General features: G+C 47.6%; 1 protein-coding gene across 1 annotated transcript in view; it reads left to right on the forward strand.

Moving 5' to 3' along the window:
• The window catches only part of AGBL1 (AGBL carboxypeptidase 1), a 336,406-nt gene extending 319,751 nt beyond the window's left edge, over positions 1 to 16,655 (forward strand). Inside the window, exon 23 of the mRNA XM_068143395.1 lies at positions 13,085 to 16,655. Coding sequence (XP_067999496.1) covers positions 13,085 to 13,391 — 307 coding nt within the window. The 3' untranslated portion in view covers positions 13,392 to 16,655. The remainder of the gene's footprint in view (positions 1 to 13,084) is intronic.
• The last annotated feature ends 532 nt before the right edge of the window (positions 16,656 to 17,187 follow it).

Raw genomic sequence — 17,187 nt, forward strand, 5'->3', positions numbered from 1 at the left:
AAATGTTATTAAATGCCTGCAACAGGAACACAGAAAGGTATTAGGGGATCTGTTGCACACCAAGCAGCGATGGCAGCTTTGCTGTGGGCTGGATTATGGTTGGGTGGGTTGGTGGTTTTTTGCAAGGTGATGCCATCTCCTTACAGCACAGCAAGTGGTGGTTGTTTTTTTTCCTTAGAGCACAGTAAATGATTCTTGTTTTCCCTCTTTCTTCTTGTTTTCCCTCTCTCTTCTTGTTTTCCCTCTCTCTTCTTGTTTTCCCTCTCTCTTCTTGTTTTCCCTCTCTCTTCTTGTTTTCCCTCTCTCTTCTTGTTTTCCCTCTTTCTTCTTGTTTTCCCTCTCTCTTCTTGTTTTCCCTCTCCTTCTTTTCCCTCTCTCTTCTTGTTTTCCCTCTCCTTGTTTTTCCTCTCTCTTCTTGTCTTCCCTCTCTCTTCTTGTTTTTCCTCTCTCTTCTTGTCTTCCCTCTCTCTTCTTGTTTTCCCTCTCTCTTCTTCTTTTCCCTCTCTCTTCTTCTTTTCCCTCTCTCTTCTTCTTTTCCCTCTCTCTTCTTCTTTTCCCTCTCTCTTCTTCTTTTCCCTCTCTCTTCTTCTTTTCCCTCTCTCTTCTTCTTTTCCCTCTCTCTTCTTCTTTTCCCTCTCTCTTCTTCTTTTCCCTCTCTCTTCTTCTTTTCCCTCCCTCTTCTGTTTACCCAGAATGAATGAATCATAGAATGGCTTAGGTTGGAAGGCACCTCAGAAATCATCTACTCTGATCTCCCCACCATGGGCAGGTATGGTAGTTTCAGGCTATGCCTTTCAAAAATTATCTGCATAGCCTCAAACTACCACAGCAGGGGAGTCCCAGCTAGACTCAGCTGCTCAAGGCTTTATCCAGCCTGGTCTTGAGCACCCCAATATAGGAGGCAGCCACCATCTCCCTGGACAGCCTATTCCAGAGTCTCACCACCCTCCTGCTGAAGAACTTCTTCCTCAGATCTAGTTTAACCCTGCTCCCCTCAGCTTCAAACCATTCCCCCTTGTGCTGTTTCTAGACACCCTCAGGAAAACTCCCTCTGTAGCCTTCCTGTAGGATCCCTTCAGCTATTGGAAGGCAGCTCTAAGGTCCTCCCCTGGAGTCTTCTCTTCTCCAGGCTGAGCACCCCCAGCTCCCTCAGCCTATCCTCATAGCAGAGGTGTTCTAACCCTTGGGTCATCTTTGTGGCCTCCTCTGGACTCCCTCCAACAGCTCTGTGTCCTTCTCGTGCTGGGGACACCAGAACTGGAGGCAGTATTTGAGGTGGGGTCTCAGCAGAGCAGACTAAAGGGGCAGAATCCCCCCTCTCAACCTGTTCCAATGCTCCTTGGTGCTTTTAACCTCTGCTTGAGTTCTGAAGTAGGATGGAGGTGGTGTTCATCTTTGTGTCAGCTCTCCATGCTGATGGTTTTTCATCTGTGGTAAACTACTAAAATCCATCCTTGCTCTTCCTGACAGACAAATTTCAGGAGGCAGGGAGAGCATAATGAAATATTTGCTGTTCTGCATGAAACATCTGGCAGGGCTTTGGCAAGATCAAAGAATTAGCAAGAGTTGCCACTGCTATGCTGTAGCTGACATTTTCCTGTGTCCTTAATGGAGTCCAAAGCATATGCAAATCAGCTGCATAATGAGTGAGGTTAAGCAAGGCTTTGGATTTAGTTCCATATGGTGTTAAAAACATAATTGATCAGACTGTTTTGAAATCTATCGAACACAAGCACTCAGAGTTGTTTCATCTGAGTCTCATTATGCCTGAGAGAAAAGATTTGGGGTGAGGGCAGCGCCTGAAGCTTGAACCCAGATCTATTATCAGTTACCTGTGATCACACATACTCCATCAGATGTTTCTGCTCTAAACCAGCCTCAATTTGCTTTAAAGGCAAGACAGATTTCTTTGACCTTGCCTTATCTGCCTTTTATTCTTATGGGTAGACACACACAAAGTCTCTCTCTCTCCTTCCTAATTGTGGTATCAACCAAACAGCCTTGTTCTCTGCAGGAAAGGATGAGAGAACCAAAGTTACATGTTAGCCTCAGAACTTCTCATGCTGCAGGAAGTTTCTTAGATCAGTTGTGGTGAACACCCCCAGGGTGAGATGTACAGATACCTATCAGAGGATTCATGCCAAGAGCTCTGTGATGGTATTACTATTATATGATTCTAGGGTCCTGCTCTGACAGGTGGGTTGCACCTGAAGATCTCCAGAGGTCCCTTCCAACCCTTAACATCCCTGTGATCCTTTGAGCACAGGACCTTGTAAGGATTAAGTTACTTTGACAGGTGGCCATGGTGACTGGTGGCCATCAGCTGGAACCTCTTAGGCTTCAGTGCTTTACTATCATGTTTGTCTTAAGTTAATGTGCTTCAGCGTGCTCCAGAAGCTGTTTTCACTGATCCTTAAGCTGAGATTTGCCTGAAGGCTTTTCTTACAAGTAGAATTTGGTGGCAAAGCAGCAGCTGTTGAACCCCCACACGGGTACCACACACACACTTCCACCTCTGGATGTTCAAGAGCTGGAATAATTCTTTTTACCAGAGCTCAGTACTCATAACCATGATCATTGTTTACCCATTTGAAGGCTCTTGATTGTGGGAGCAAAACCAGCTGTGCAGAAACCAGTCATTCCTTAGTTTAAAGGCACAAGAGTGAGTCAAGTTCATGTGGAATAAGAATATGTCCAAATTTTCCTACTGAGAATCGAAGAGCTTTACTTCTGACACAGTCCTGCTTGTAGCTTCTTGTTGAAGTTTTCCAATAGCTGAGAATCACAGAATCAAAGAATCACTGAGTGGCTTAGGCTGGAAGTGACCTCAGGGATCACCTACTCCAATCCTCTGGCCATGGGCCCGGCCATCTCTCAGCTAGACTCAGCTGCTAAGGGCCCCGTCCAACCTGGTCTGCCACAACCCCAGGCAGGAAGGAGGCAGCCACAACCTCCCTGGGCAGCCTATTCCAGAGTCTCACCACCCTCCTGCTGAAGAACTTCTTCCAAGATCAAGCCTAACCCTGCTCTCCCTCAGCTTCAAACTGTTCCCCCTTGCCCTATTGCTAGACACCTTGTTGACCATCCTAATATATCTCAAGTCAGATGGTCTAAGTTTCCCTTCAGGTAACCTGCTGCTTTGCCAGCTCTCACCTGAAGACTAGAGTCAAAGGACTGCCCAGGTCAGTAGGCAGCTCTTACCCTGAGATTGGTTCCACTTGAATGCAGCAGCATCAAGGTTCAGTGATCATCTATTGTTATCTTTCAGCTAGCTGTAGGAGTGTCTCCTGAGACCTTCTGTGCCTTGTAATGAAAGTTGTGCTCTGAATACAGAGCAAACCATGTAATTGTGTGCTGTGTGGGTGTCTGAGTGCATGCTTATACACCAATATGTGTATCTGTTATTTAGCTACCTGTGAGGGAAGATAAATAAGGGATGGTGATCTGCTTTGTGTGCTTGTATAGAGATATTTCTGTATTACCATACACACATCTATCACAGATAGGTTCTTAGAAACACCAGCCTGGTTATCAGCTAAAAATAGATTTCCACAAAGAAAAGTCAGCATCCAAGAGGATTCTTTCTCCTCCAAGGGTGGTTGGAATTTAATCATGTAGGGCAGCTATTAGTTGAAGCAGGTAGTTAGATGTCTGTCCCTCATCTGCCGTGCAGACAAATATTGGCATGCGCAGATGTCTGCCCTTGTGACAACCCCACCACGAATACTGCCTCCAGGGCTGGTGTCCCCAGCACAAGAAGGACACAGAGCTGGTGGAGTGAGTCCACAGGAGGCCACAAAGATGATCCAAGGGCTCGAGAACCTCTGCCATAAGGACAGGCTGAGGGAGCTGGGGGTGTTCAGCCTGGAGAAGAGAAGACTCCGGGGTACCTCAGATCTGCCTGTCAGTACCTGAAGGGATCCTCCAGGAAGGCTGCAGAGAGACTTTTCCTGAGGGTGCCTAGAGACAGGACAAGGGGGAGTGGTTTGAAGCTGAGGGGAGCAGGGTTAGACTGGAGCTTAGGAAGAAGGAGGGTGGTGAGACTCTGGAATAGGCTGCTCAGGGAGGCTGTGGCTGCCTCCTGCCTGGGGATGTTGAAGGCCAGGCTAGCTGAGGTGTTGAGCAGCTGAGTCTAGTGGAAAGGTCTCCCTGCCTGTGGTGGGGAGGTTGGAGTAGATGACCTCTGAGGTCCTTTCCAACCTGAGCCATTCCATGAGTTATCTGAGCCCAGCAATACCCTGTATGTGAAACTGCAATGCAACTGAAACACAGGCTAGACATTTCTTGGCCATCTTAAAACTCATTGCTTTCAAAGTCCCAAATCCTTAAGGATGCTAAGAGAGAAGTAAGGGATATGTACATATGGAATTTGGACTCTTGAAATTAAATATATAGAACCAATTACAAGCCTTGTATGAAGTCAGTGGAATTATGTGAAGGAGCACCGAGGGAAAGAGGAGCCCAGGAGAACCTGCCTGCCTTTACATTATTCATCCTCAGAAGTACAAATTCTCAGCATCTAAGCCAAAATCTTTCCCCATTTCTTTTCCCCCTGCAGTGCCAATGTCTCAATTACTGGAAAGACCCAAAAGCAATTACAGGGATTCCAATAATCACCCTGTGTTACTGTGGCTGGACTGCTAAGTATCATCAATAACATGATCACCATTTCCTGAAGGAATTGCTAGGGACACTGTGAGGAAAGCTCCCAAACACTTTCAGAATCATCTTTTTCAGCAGCTCTTACATTATTCAGTGTCCTGATGAGTTCCAGTAGTCTCAGGGAATACCTTCCCATCCAGGAGGGCTTGGCTGTTCCTCTTTCCACAGAGAGCTGATGTCCCATAGGGTCAGGAGGTGGAGTGTCATGGTAGGGCCAAGCAGCCCCTGCACAAACCCAGGCAGACATTAAGGTGTGCAGACATGGTCCCCCTTCTGCCCCCTCCTTCCTGCAGAAGGTTTAGTTGTCAGGAGGTGCTAGGTATTGGGTAATAGGTTGGACTTGATGATCTCTGAGGTCTTTTCCAACCTGGTTGATTCTATGATTCTATGTCTGTTTTGGAGGCATTCCTTTTGGTTCTTAGACTAAACCCCTTAGACAACCTCCCTTCAGGTAGTTGTAGAGTGCTGAGGCACCCAGGTCTCAAGTTTTCTTCAGGGATGTCTCATTGCCCAGGAGTTCACACACAAGACTGTGCTGCATGGCAGTTTTAGGTGACTGACTCTTCAAGCTAGTGCTTTTCCAACGGGAGAGCAATGCCTACTTGTCCTCCATGCAACCCATCTTTCCCAAAGAGGTCCAGGCTCTACCAGGGATGGTGTAATTCAACTCAGTGCAGTTCCTCATAGTCATACAAGGCTTTCCCGTTTCCCAGCCCCATGCAATGGGAGCTGTATGCTCCACATCTCCTCTGCTCCCACAGCAGTCATCAGCCATCTTCTCACCAGTACCAAGAATGGAAGCAGCCCTTCCTGAGAAGACTCTTGAAGAGAGTTTCTCCTGAATGCAAGTAAAATGCTGTCCAGGGCTGAATTGTTGCAAGCCTGTATGAACATTAGGGGACAGTGTTGGCCAGGAGTCAGCCTCTTTCTTGCTCTTCATGCTCTCCCTTTATCTGCAGGTTGTCTTCCATCCCCTCTAAACGATGGAGCCTGTCTTGCTCTTCACTTATCTAACTGCTGCACCGGACATCCATTTTTAATCTGGCCAAATCAATTATAAATATTACTGCCTACAGGTACCCTGGGAACTCCTGAAAATCTAATTAGGATGAGTCAAGCAATGAATTACACCTCTGTCTTGGCTGTTTGCAGCAGGAATAAAAACAACAACAAACAAGAACCTGCCCTCCAAATGAGACCAAGCATCTCTCAGGCACAGCAAAGAGAATTCTTCAAAGCAGTGTTTAATCATCTTCCTTTTGTTCATGAAAGGATGGAGCATGGTGGGCTGAAAGCCAGGCCAGCTGACATTCTCAGGAGATCATGGCAAGGTTTGGGTTGGAAGAGACCTCCAAAGGTCATCCAGTCCAACTCCCCTGCAGTCAGCTGGGACATCCTTCACTAGATCAGGTTGCCTTCTTGAGCCTGACCTTGAATATCTCTAGGGACTGGGGCTCAACCACCTCCCTGGGCAACCTGTTCCAGTGTTCTACCAACTTCATGGTGCAAAACTTACTCCTCACATCCAGTCTAAATCTTCTCTTCTGTAATTTGAAACCATTAGCCCTCTTCCTATCACTTCAGGCCTCCAGAAACAGTCCCTCTGCAGCCTTCTTCTAGGCCCTCTTCAGGTACTGGAAGGACTCAAAAGTCCTTGGCAGAGAGTCTTTGGAGAGGGTATCCTCATGGGAACCTGCAAAGTTCCTATCATCACTGTTTACTGCCCAGCAGCAAAGGAGGTGAATGCAAGAGTTCTTTAAGCTGGAGCCCTTTTGCATCAGTACATAACGGATCCCATCCTTTGGCAAGGTCAGGGACTAAACAGAGCCTTATCTGGCTTTCCTCAGGCAGCAGAGGAAGCCAGGCAGCAGCCTGGGGAGCACCTGAATTGCAGAAATGAAATTATAAAGTCATCACAAGGCACACACCACACCTTGTAACAAGGAAATCACGACACAAAGGGCAGACTAAAGGCCCTTTTTGTTGGCATCCTGTTGCTGTAGCATATTTCTTCCAGGTCTAAGTATCTGCAGGCGTCATAGCTGTTCCATTTATGTCCTGAAATACTCCTTTATGCAGCTATTAAAGGCAGAATTGTGCCCTGGGATAACTGCAAATGTGGCTACTTGAGATGCATTTCTGATCCATTAGGAGGCTTCAGAAGCAGAGTTCCTGTAAGATACTTTTAATAAAACATATGGATTCCTCAAAAGCAAAACTGCACACCAGACCACACACCCCCTTTGGATTTGGTGGTGTAGGTGGAATGTTAATGTCACCAAAGTAAAACTAAAAAAAGGCAATGCAATCCCAGTTCGCTGCAGAGAGGGCAGCAGATCTCTCAGTGCCGCAGGACACTTCACTTCTCAGCAGGTCTGTACCTGCTGGTGAAACTTTGCTGCACAAGAAGGAGAGGTTTCCCCCTCTCTGCAGGTGCTAACTGTGGTCAGGGGGCTTGCTGGGGGGTCCAATCCCTACACAAGTGGAAAAAAAAGCATCCTCCTCTCTAAACAGCTGTACAGTTCCTACAAAGAGATCCCAGGATGTTCCCACTACATAGCAACATACCAGCAATAGTGTGGCCAACAGGAGCAGGGAGGTCATTCTGCCCTGTGCTCAGCACTGGTTAGGCCACACCTTGAGTCCTGTATCCAGTTCTGGGCTCCTCAGTTTAGGAAAGATGTTGAAATCCTGGAAGGTGTCCAGAGAAGGGCAACAAAGCTGGGGAGGGGTTTGGAGCACAGCCCTGTGAGGAGAGGCTGAGGGAGCTGGGGTTGCTTAGCCTGCAGAAGAGGAGGCTCAGGAGTGACCTTCTTGCTCTCCACAACTACCTGAAGGGAGGTTGTAGCCAGGTGGAGGGTGGTCTCTTCTCCCAGGTAACCAGCACCACAACAAGAGGACACAGTCTCAAGCTGTGCCAGGGGAGGTTTAGATTGGATGTTAGGAAGAAATTCTTCCCATCAAGAGAGATTGGCCCCTGGAATGTGCTGCCCAGGGAGGTGGTGGAGTCACCATCATGGATGTGTTTAAAAAGAGCCTGGATGAGGCACTTGGTGCCATGGTTTAGTTGATGAGATGGTGTTGGGTGATAGGTTGGACTTGATGATCTCAAAGGTCTTTTCCAACCTGGCTTATTCTATTCTTATTCTTATTCTTATTCTTATTCTTATTCTTATTCTTATTCTTATTCTTATTCTTATTCTTATTCTTATTCTTATTCTTATTCTTATTCTTATTCTTACTTATTCTTATTCTTATTCTTATTCTTATTCTTATTCTTACTTATTCTTATTCTTATTCTTATTCTAATTCTTATTCTGTTCTTATTCTTAGTCTTAGTCTATTCTTAGTCTTATTCCTATTCTTATTCTTATTCTATTCTTATTCTAATCTTATTCTATTCTATTCTCTCAGGAGAATGCTGTGACTGCTGAGAGCTTGGCCTGTTTCCGTTGGACATAGAACTTTTTGTTTTCTTTGCTGGGGAAAAGGACCTGGGTGGACAACAGGATGACCATGAGCCAGCAATGTGCCCTTGTGGCCAAGGAGGCAAATGGTGTCCTGGAGTGGATTGGAAAGGCTGTGGTTAGTAGGTGCAGTGATGTTCTCCTTCCCCTCTACTCTGCCCTGGTGAGGCCACATCTGGAATATTGTGTCCAGTTCTAGGACCCTCAGTTCAAGAAGGACCTCAGAGAACTGCTTGAGAGTCCAGCACAGAGCCACCAAGCTGCTGAAGGCAGTAGAACGTCTCCCTGTGAGGACAGGCTGAGGGAGCTGGGGCTCTAGCTTGGAGCAGAGGAGCCTGAGGGGTGACCTCATTAATGTGAGGACAGAGCCAGACTCTGCTCAGGGATGTCCAAGGACAGGGGACATTGGGGGCAAGCTAGAGCAGAGGAGGTACCACGGGAACAGAAGGTAAACTTTGTCACTGTGAGGGTGGCAGACCCTGGAGCAGGCTGCCCAGAGAGGTTGTGGAGTCTCCCTCTCTAGAGACTTTCAAAACCCTCCCGGATGCCTTCCTGTATGACTTGCTCTAGGTGATGCTGCTCTGACAGGGGGATTGGACTGCATGATCTTTCAAGGTCCTGTCCAACCCCTGCTGTTCTGCGATTCTGTGACTGTGACTCTCCCAGTGAAATGCCTGAAACCTTGACAATTTCAAGAAAGCCATTTGCTGCCTTCTGTAGTCTAAGAAGTACATCAGAGACACACTTGGCTCACTACACACAGCTGCATCCCTGCCTTGGGCATCTTGCAAAGGACTGGGACATATCATGATGGAGAGAAGGTGTAAGGAAAAGAGAAAAGAGGGTTTCAGACAGGGTGATTATGCAGCTATTGGGATGTTATTTATCACTGCAGAGAGATGAAGACATGTGTACCAGCTTGTTGACACATTCTTCACCAGGGAGCCATCAGCATGTCTGTGACCAGCAGTGGTCCCTAGACTTAACTGGTTTTCCTCCTTTTATTTTTGGTGTGAAGCATTTAACCACTCACTTGCAGGTTTCACTCTGGCAAGTCTGCAGCAAAAAAGGGTAAATGCTCCATTTCCTTCTCTGATGCACTGCAGCTGTGAGGCCTGTCAAGTGAAGGTCAAGCAGCAGCCCAGAACAATGGTCACAGATCCCCTAAGAGGGACAGTTGTCAGTGCCTGTTCTTTCCAGCAGAAAGGAAAAAAGAAGGGGGGAAAAGCACATTCTATTTTGAGCCAGCCAGTAGAACAGGGAGAGAGTGCCCTGCCACACAAGCAAAATGTGAGTGAAAAATAGCAAGAAATTGGTTAAGAAATCTCTGCTTTTTCTCCGTGCCCTGAGCACAAGGGAAGGAGAATTATGGATGGAAAACACCAACCATCCTCATGTGCAGCATGTAGCTAGAGATCACCAACCATAACCCAAGCCTGGCACAAAGTCAGAAAATTGTTTGGGTTGGAAAAGAACTCTTAATATCATGGAGTCCAACCACTGACCTAACACCACCTTGTCCTTTCTTATGTGCTGTTCACAGTACAGCTGCCTTCCAGGACATGAAAGGATCCTGCAGGAAGGCTGCAGAGGGACTTTGCATGAGGGTGTCCAGAGACAGGACAAGGGGGAAAGGTTTGAAGCTGAGGGAGAGCAGGGTTAGACTGGAGCTGAGGAAGAAGTTCCTCAGTAGGAGGCTGGTGAGACTCTGGAATAGGCTGCCCAGGGAGGTTGTGGGTGCCTCCTGCCTGGGGGTGTTGAAGGCCAGGCTGGATGAGGCCTTGAGCAGCTGAGTCTAGTTGAGAGATGTCCCTGCCCATGGTGGGGAGGTTGGAGGAGATATCTCCGAGGTCACTTCCAACCTGAGCCATTCTAGGATTCTATGGTTGGTAGCTTTTGGTAGTGCAATGAAAAGCCTTTGGGATTTTATGTCACTAGTGATTGCTGCCTGTGTTGGCAGCTAAAGGAAACTGGTTCCATCTCTTTGCTGTTTGGTAGCTCATTTGTGGTGGTGGCATTGATCCAGTGGCTATCAGTGCAAACAGGAGAAACTCCTACTAAAGTCACTGCTAATTGACTTGCTTGTTCACTGGCACAGCAAATGAGCAAAGGGCAGAACCAGCTATGGAGAGAAAGTCTTCTTTCCTGACCTCTAAGCATTCTCTAGGCACATCCTGAATTGTGAGGACTTCTCCCTACACTGTATCTGCCCAAGTGTTGTCATGGTCTTGGTATTTTGATGTATGTAGGCAACAAAGGAAAGCTTCTGAAGTCCATTACAGAGGTTTTATGCACAACCCCTTTTTCCTAGAGAGCATCCCTTCAGTGGTCAGTGTAAGGAAATGCAGTGAAGTTGGTTTCATTCTCTGCTTGTTGTGTCTTCTAGATTTCCCTGCTTTAGTAAAATGCTTTTGTGCTAGTTTCACCACCACCACCACCTTGTTTTTGGGGTCAGACATCCAATCTCAAAATCATCTGTGTTACCAAAAAACATAATGAAAATCAGGAAGTCTGCTACTGAGCTTCCCAGCTTTGAGCAATAGTAGAGACTTCACCTTCTTAGATTGTTGTCCTGTTAATCATAGAATCAATCAGGTTGGAAAAGACCTCAGAGATCATCAAGTCCAACCTATTGCCTAATACCCAACACCTCCTGACAACTAAACCATGGCTCCAAGTGCCACATCCAAGCCTTTTTTTGAACACCTCCAGGGATGGTGACTCCACCACCTCCCCAGGCAGTGTATTCCAATGGCAAATTACTCTTTCTGGGAAGAACTTTCTCCTCACCAGTCTAAACTTCTCCTGGCACAGCTTGAGACTGTGTCCTCTTGTTCTGGTGCTGGTTGCCTGGGAGAAGAGATCAACCCCCACCTGGCGACAACCTCCCTTCAGGTAGCTGTAGACAGCAATAAGGTCTCCCCTGAGCCTCCTCTTCTCCAGGCTAAAGAACCCCAGCTCCCTCAGCCATGCAAACGTTTGACCTTCAGTCTCTTGGTTGCAAACTGAATCATTCCATCAGTGGAGTATCAGCGAGCAGGGCAGCAGCTATGCCCTGTCCCAGTGCTGTTGGCAGCCCCTCCCAAACACACAAGTGCAATATGTAAAGTAGGAATGCTTTGGTCCTTTTATTGTGTGTGTGTGATTGCAAAGCCTCAAGAGCAGAGCATATAAAAGGGAAAAAAATATCTAGTTCCCTTGAGTTCAGTCAGCTTTGATCATCATCACAGGGCCTTGGTATCATGGTAATTCATGGGCCTGTGTGGAAGGAAACCTAGAAATCAAACCCACTGGTCAGGCTCAGCAGAGACCACTGCTGCTTGTTGTTGTTGTGGTTTGTGCTGGGAGGATTGTCCTGCTCGGTTTGTTTTGTTTCATGTCACATACTCAATTTCAGCACGAGCTCTTCTTGACCCAGATTTCTGAGCAGACTGGAGCACAGCAGCCAGAAACTGTAAAAGTGCATAATTATGATTTTATTTATTTTTTAAGCTGTACAACTCTATTAAGCTCTCAGAGAATCCTTTATACCCAGGCTTTGAAGTAAACTGAGCCCAGAGATCAGCCAGAGAAGGCGCAGTGAGTTGACACCCCTTGTTTCTGCTTGCAGCAGCCTGTATACAGTTCAGATCTGCAGTCTCCAAGCTAGGAAAATCTTACTCCTCCTTCTTTTTTTTGGAGTGCAGGAGAGAAAAGGGATCAATACATCCAAAAGCAATACTTTACACCTTTGGTATGTGCTGAAACCTCAGCTGCTGGCAGTGCTGTGAAACAGCTGAGAGCTGGAAGATTATTCCGGTTACTGACATGTAAATGAGCAGACCACACATTAAAGCTGTGTATGCTCCATCTGCCAAGCCATTCCTTCCTCCCAACTTGGGACAAATTAGAAGCTCTGGCCCAGAGGTGGAAGATTATTATTCCTTTCCCAGTTCCCCAAAGCAATACATTTGAGTCTGATTGAAAACATTGACCTGGAGTTGGAAAACAGTGTCATCCATCCTCTGGCCCAGGCAGCACTGAAACCACAGGCTTCTTTCTGGTCTCAGAACATTACCCAGCTGCCCTGCTGGGCTAGAGGCCAAACAAGACCTAGGCAGCTAGGTAGGAGAAAGACCCTGTCCCCTAGGGCCAGCTAGCCTAGTGGTTACAATACTGCTGTAAATACTGCATTAGGCTGAGCTAACCCAGTGGGTATTGAAAGTGGGCATGTCGTGAAAGCCTAAAACCATTCCTGGCAGGAAATGGTAGGAGGCTAAGGTGGCATAACCCAGCTTTTTGAGTTCCAGAGTGTAACTGTAAAGTATCTCCTCAGCCATTCAGCCTTGCCTCTCAATTTGGCCCCTCCTTGGGAAGCCAGCTTTGTCCAAGCCTTTCCATGTTCCTTCCCGGACCAACCACTCCTTGCATTTCTGCTGTCCTTGGTGACAGCCTACTTGAAACCTCAAGAGCCTCCACTTTTTGTTTGTGCTGCCTCATGTTAGCAGTGCTCTGAGCTTGCACAGAACAGGAGGAAAAGATGCCAAAGCCCTTCAACCACCTGGATTAAGCAGGTCTTACACTAAATGTGGAACTGCAGTGAGGTGGATGATGGTTAAACCAGCAGCCTTCTGGAAACAGAATACCTCCTCCTCTACTATATTTCAGCTCTCTAGGCTTGTGAGTGCCTCAGGGTGGTGTCTGCATATGAAGCACTCTGTTTCTGTGTAAGCAGCAGCAATGCCAGTGCTAACAATCAAACCAGGTTTCTCCTGTCAAGTGGATGAGTATCACTCCGCGGTTTACAGCTGGCAAAACAGACACAAAGCAGACAGGATCTCGCTTAGTGCCATCTTGTGCCTTATTAGCAAAGGCAGGATTGATCCCAGGAAACACATTTCCCTGTTGCTTCTCCTACCCCTAGAGAGCACAGCCTCCTTTGATGACATCCAGTGTCTCTTGTGATTTCTCTGCAGACGCTGCAGCAGCAGCAGCCTGGAGACCGACGATGAGCCTCCTTGTGCGGAAGAAATCGATTATAATGCTGACAGTTGCTCTGATGGTGAAGAGGACTTCTCAGAGCTGGACCAAGAGATCCAGGAGTGCCTTTCATGGGTGGAAGAAGAGAGAGAAGATGAGGGTGCAACCATGGGACAGACATGCAGCTCCAAGGCTCTCAGGGGGATCTACATTTCCGGCCAGCCAGCATCCAGCAGTGCAGCTCTGCCTCTGCATTCGACAGCACTTGGGGTGTACAGTGGGTTTGAGAGCAGCCCTGTCTGAATGTGGCTTTAAACAAATGGGTTGCTGCTCATGTTTGCCTGTTTGCCAGCTTCAGCATCCTTCCCAGATGTGTTGCTCTGGTTCTGAACAGAGCACTGACCATATGTTTGTGTAATTTGCATACATGCAGGTGTTGAGAATGGCTCCTTATGCTTTGTACACAAGGCAGGGCGAGGGGCCACTGGCCCAGATGGTGCTTGGTGAGAACATCATCCACTCTAAGACATAATTCCATCCCACTGCTGCCTCTGGTATGTGGATCCACACAAACTGACCCAAGGAATGGTATTCTGAGATCTAGGAAGCAGAGCTAATTCTCCTTATCCTAGTTTAGGTTCTTACTTTGGGAAGCAGCCTCTGCCTGGAGGAGTGACAGTTACTGATGCCTTTGACCAGAGATCTCCTTTGGCACTCATTTCTCTCGAGCTGCAGAGCACCTGTCTGGTTTCTGTGCAAGCAGAATTTTTGCCCTGGATTCAGCAGGATGAGTCAGGCTGTGCATGCTTCTGAGCTGGTCAGATCTCAGCACCACTGTGGGAAAACCAATGTGCCATAGTAAGGAAAGTGTCAGTGAGAACAGAGAGTGGTCCTCTGGCAATCTGGTCTAATTCTTCCCCTTGCTGCACTGGGATGAAGCAGTCCAGCACAATCTCAGTTATGTCACTTCATGCTTCAGCTGATGAGCTCAAGTGTAAATATTTTCTTTGTCAGACATCCTTCCAACTAGGAGACTACAAATGAAACCATTCATCCTGGGGAACTACAGCTACTGCTTAAAGGGATTTGGGTCATTTTAAGGAGCAAAAGCATGTTCTTTTGAGGTAGTCAAGGGTCCTCCAGTATGCTGCCAACAGATTAGTGATGGTGGCAATACCCAAGAGTGAATTTAGTCTAAGGATCAGTCCAGTGACTGCTTAATCTTTCTTAGCTTTACTCTGATGCCACTGATGAAACCTGGCTCATGGGACAGGACCCCATTGTGCCAGACAGTAATACAGCAGCAGACATTACTGGTAGGTTATGTATGGGACATGTTCTACCAGTGACCCCCATAAGGCAGTCAGGGCAGCTCCTCCTTTGATCCTCCATTTAAAAAATTCATCAGATTTCTTCTCAAACTGCCTGCAAACACAGATGCCTGGGAATCCAACACAGGCTGAGAGCCCAAGAGTGTGCCTGACATCCCTGAATCATGAAGCCCTCATCACCGCACCTCACATCTCGTAGGGGCTGAGTTCTGCTGCTGCAAATAGAGAACTGCCTTGAACCCAAATGAAATTAATTGCAGGAGAAAAGAGGCTCCCAACCCTGTCACTCCTTCAGGAGCCTCAAGGAGAGCTATGAATGTATAGTGTGTCTATAAGGCCTCCATTACCAGTGAGGTAATTAATTGGGATTAATCTTGATGTGTGACTAAAAGCACCATGTCATCCTCTCAGCTTTGTGCTGTTTGTGCAGAGAATTCCTGATGCAGAAAGAGTTTTCCTCTGATGCATTTCTGAACACCTTTCTCCAGGCTACCAAGCTGTGTTTGCCAGCAGGAGCTTGCTCTTTGGAGATAGCTTCTCTCTCTGTCCTGCTGGGTTTTCAGTGCCCAGGTGTTTTCAAGCCTTCACCAGCACAGCAGAGTTCTCTGTGTCCCTAGCTCTAGCTTTATGCTACTGCTCAAAAGACAGGCACCTTGGTCCCTAGAAGCTGTGCTTCTTAGACCAAACTAATTGATTAGGTCTCTGTACAGGTGCTGTGTTCTTCTTGCTGTGGTGTGCAGCTCATTGCACACAATGCTGGATTTTCACAAGAGGCTGACTCCCAGGAATGGACACCAAAGAGGCAGAGCAGATGTTCCCATTGTGATGGTTTGTATACCATGGCTTCAAAGCTTATTAGTAAAACAGGACTTATGTGCAGAGCTAACTTCAAACTCCAGCATTTGCATACATAACACAAAGCTCACACTGTGCTAGGTCCAGTCTGCAGCTTGCTGTGATCTTCAGCATTCAGCTCAGGACCCAGGGTAGAAAATGCTGTTGTACATATATAGGACTGTAGGTGTGCATGTGAGGCCCCACCTCAAATACTGCCTCCAGATCTGGTGTCCCCAGCATAAGAAGGACACAGAGATGTTGGAGCGAGTCCAGAGGAGGTCACAAAGATGATCCAAGTCCTGGAGCACCTCTGCTATGAGGATAGACTGAGAGAGCTGGCGTTGTTCAGCCTGGAGAAGACTCTGAGGAACCTTAGAGCTGCCTTCCAATACCTAAAGAGATCCTACAGGAAGGCTGGAGGGAGGCTTTCCATAAGGGTGTCTAGCAGTAGGACAAGGGGGAATGGTTTGAAGCTGAGGGAGAGCAGGGTTAGATTGGATCTGAGGAAGGATTTCTTTGGTAGGAGGGTGGTGAGACTCTGGAATAGGCTGCCCAGGGAGGCTGTGGCTGCCTTCTCCCTGGGGTTGTTTAGGCCAAGTTGGATGAGGACTTGAGCAGCTAAGTCTCGTTGAGAGATGTCCCTGCCCATGGTGGGGAAGGTTGGAGCAGATGATCTCTGAGGTCCCTTCCGACCTGAGCCGTTCTATGGTTGTATGATCCTGTGCTGCTCTTCTCTCCCCTTCTGTGCTCTGTACCAATCCTCTGTCACAACAGTAACTGAGCAATGCTTACCAGGGCTTGATGCTGATACAGCTCATTGAAAGGGGATTACAAAAAAATCTCCAATCAGCACTTCCCTTAATGAGACACCAACATTTTACTATAAATACTATAGGCCACTCTCAGCCTTCTAGCTGTTTCATTCTGAATTTCTTACTCCAGGGACAATTCAGTTCAGTGGGAAACCTCTGTCCTGGTTGTGATTCATTGAATTAATAAACTGTGGGAGAGTTGTCCTGATAGAATAAGAGCAGAGATGTAGCTTCCATGCTTGCTTAGAGCCGAATATATATGAGCAGTACCTCTGCTTCCTAGATCCCTGAGCTAGGAGGTGTAGGAGAGATGGCAAAGGGAGCGTGTGGGATTCGAGTGTCCATGCACATCAACTACACCTGCAAATACTCCGCTGTGCAACACGCAAAAGCCTGACCAAGTTCTCTCCCTTTGGCACCTCCGCTGTCGACAGACCTCTAGAGGTCAGGAGAGGGCCTCCGCTGTGCGCTGCTCGCTCCGTGCCATTAAAATTCTCCCTGAGTCATGGTAATTAAGCAGAGCTAGGCTCTGCACAGAGGAACGGAAGTGCATTGACTTTAATAAAACGGAGTGTAAAACAACTTTAGATTAACTCCAGCCTTGTTTATTCTTGCACACTTGTAATGCTGGCTCGGTATTTCCCCAGTGAATGGAGCCCTTGTCCCCCGAGCTGAGGAGCATCACCTCACTTCAGCCCGCTAAGTGCCGAGGAGTGAGGCCAGTGCCTTTTCTGGCTGTCGCTGGCTAATCCCAAAGAATTTGGAAACAGCCGATGGAGAAGGAGAGGGAGGAGAGGGAAGTCACCCTGGTCCCCATCGTTGCCGTTCTTCTCGAGTCAGCAAGGCTGTCAGACTGAGACGTGTGCCAAATATATCCCATCGCGGCCAAAAGGGACTGTGTCCTAGAGCCACTGGCATAGTCCCCACTGCTAAAGCAGTCTGGGGCTCTTGCCTGGCACATTAACTTTTTTAGTGGTGCCTTTTGTCTCCCTGACTCTCTTGGTGGCTGTGAATAGCTGGGCTCTCCGTCCCCCCTCCGCGGCTTACATGTCATGGGTAGAAGATGCAGCGCTCACACTGCACCCTCTGTTCAGCCTCTTGCCAGCTCTCAAGCCTGCC

Source organism: Melanerpes formicivorus, unplaced genomic scaffold (genome assembly GCF_026170545.1).
Source record: "Melanerpes formicivorus ecotype bairdi unplaced genomic scaffold, bMelFor1.0.p_v2 SCAF_10, whole genome shotgun sequence".
NCBI lineage: Eukaryota > Metazoa > Chordata > Aves > Piciformes > Picidae > Melanerpes > Melanerpes formicivorus.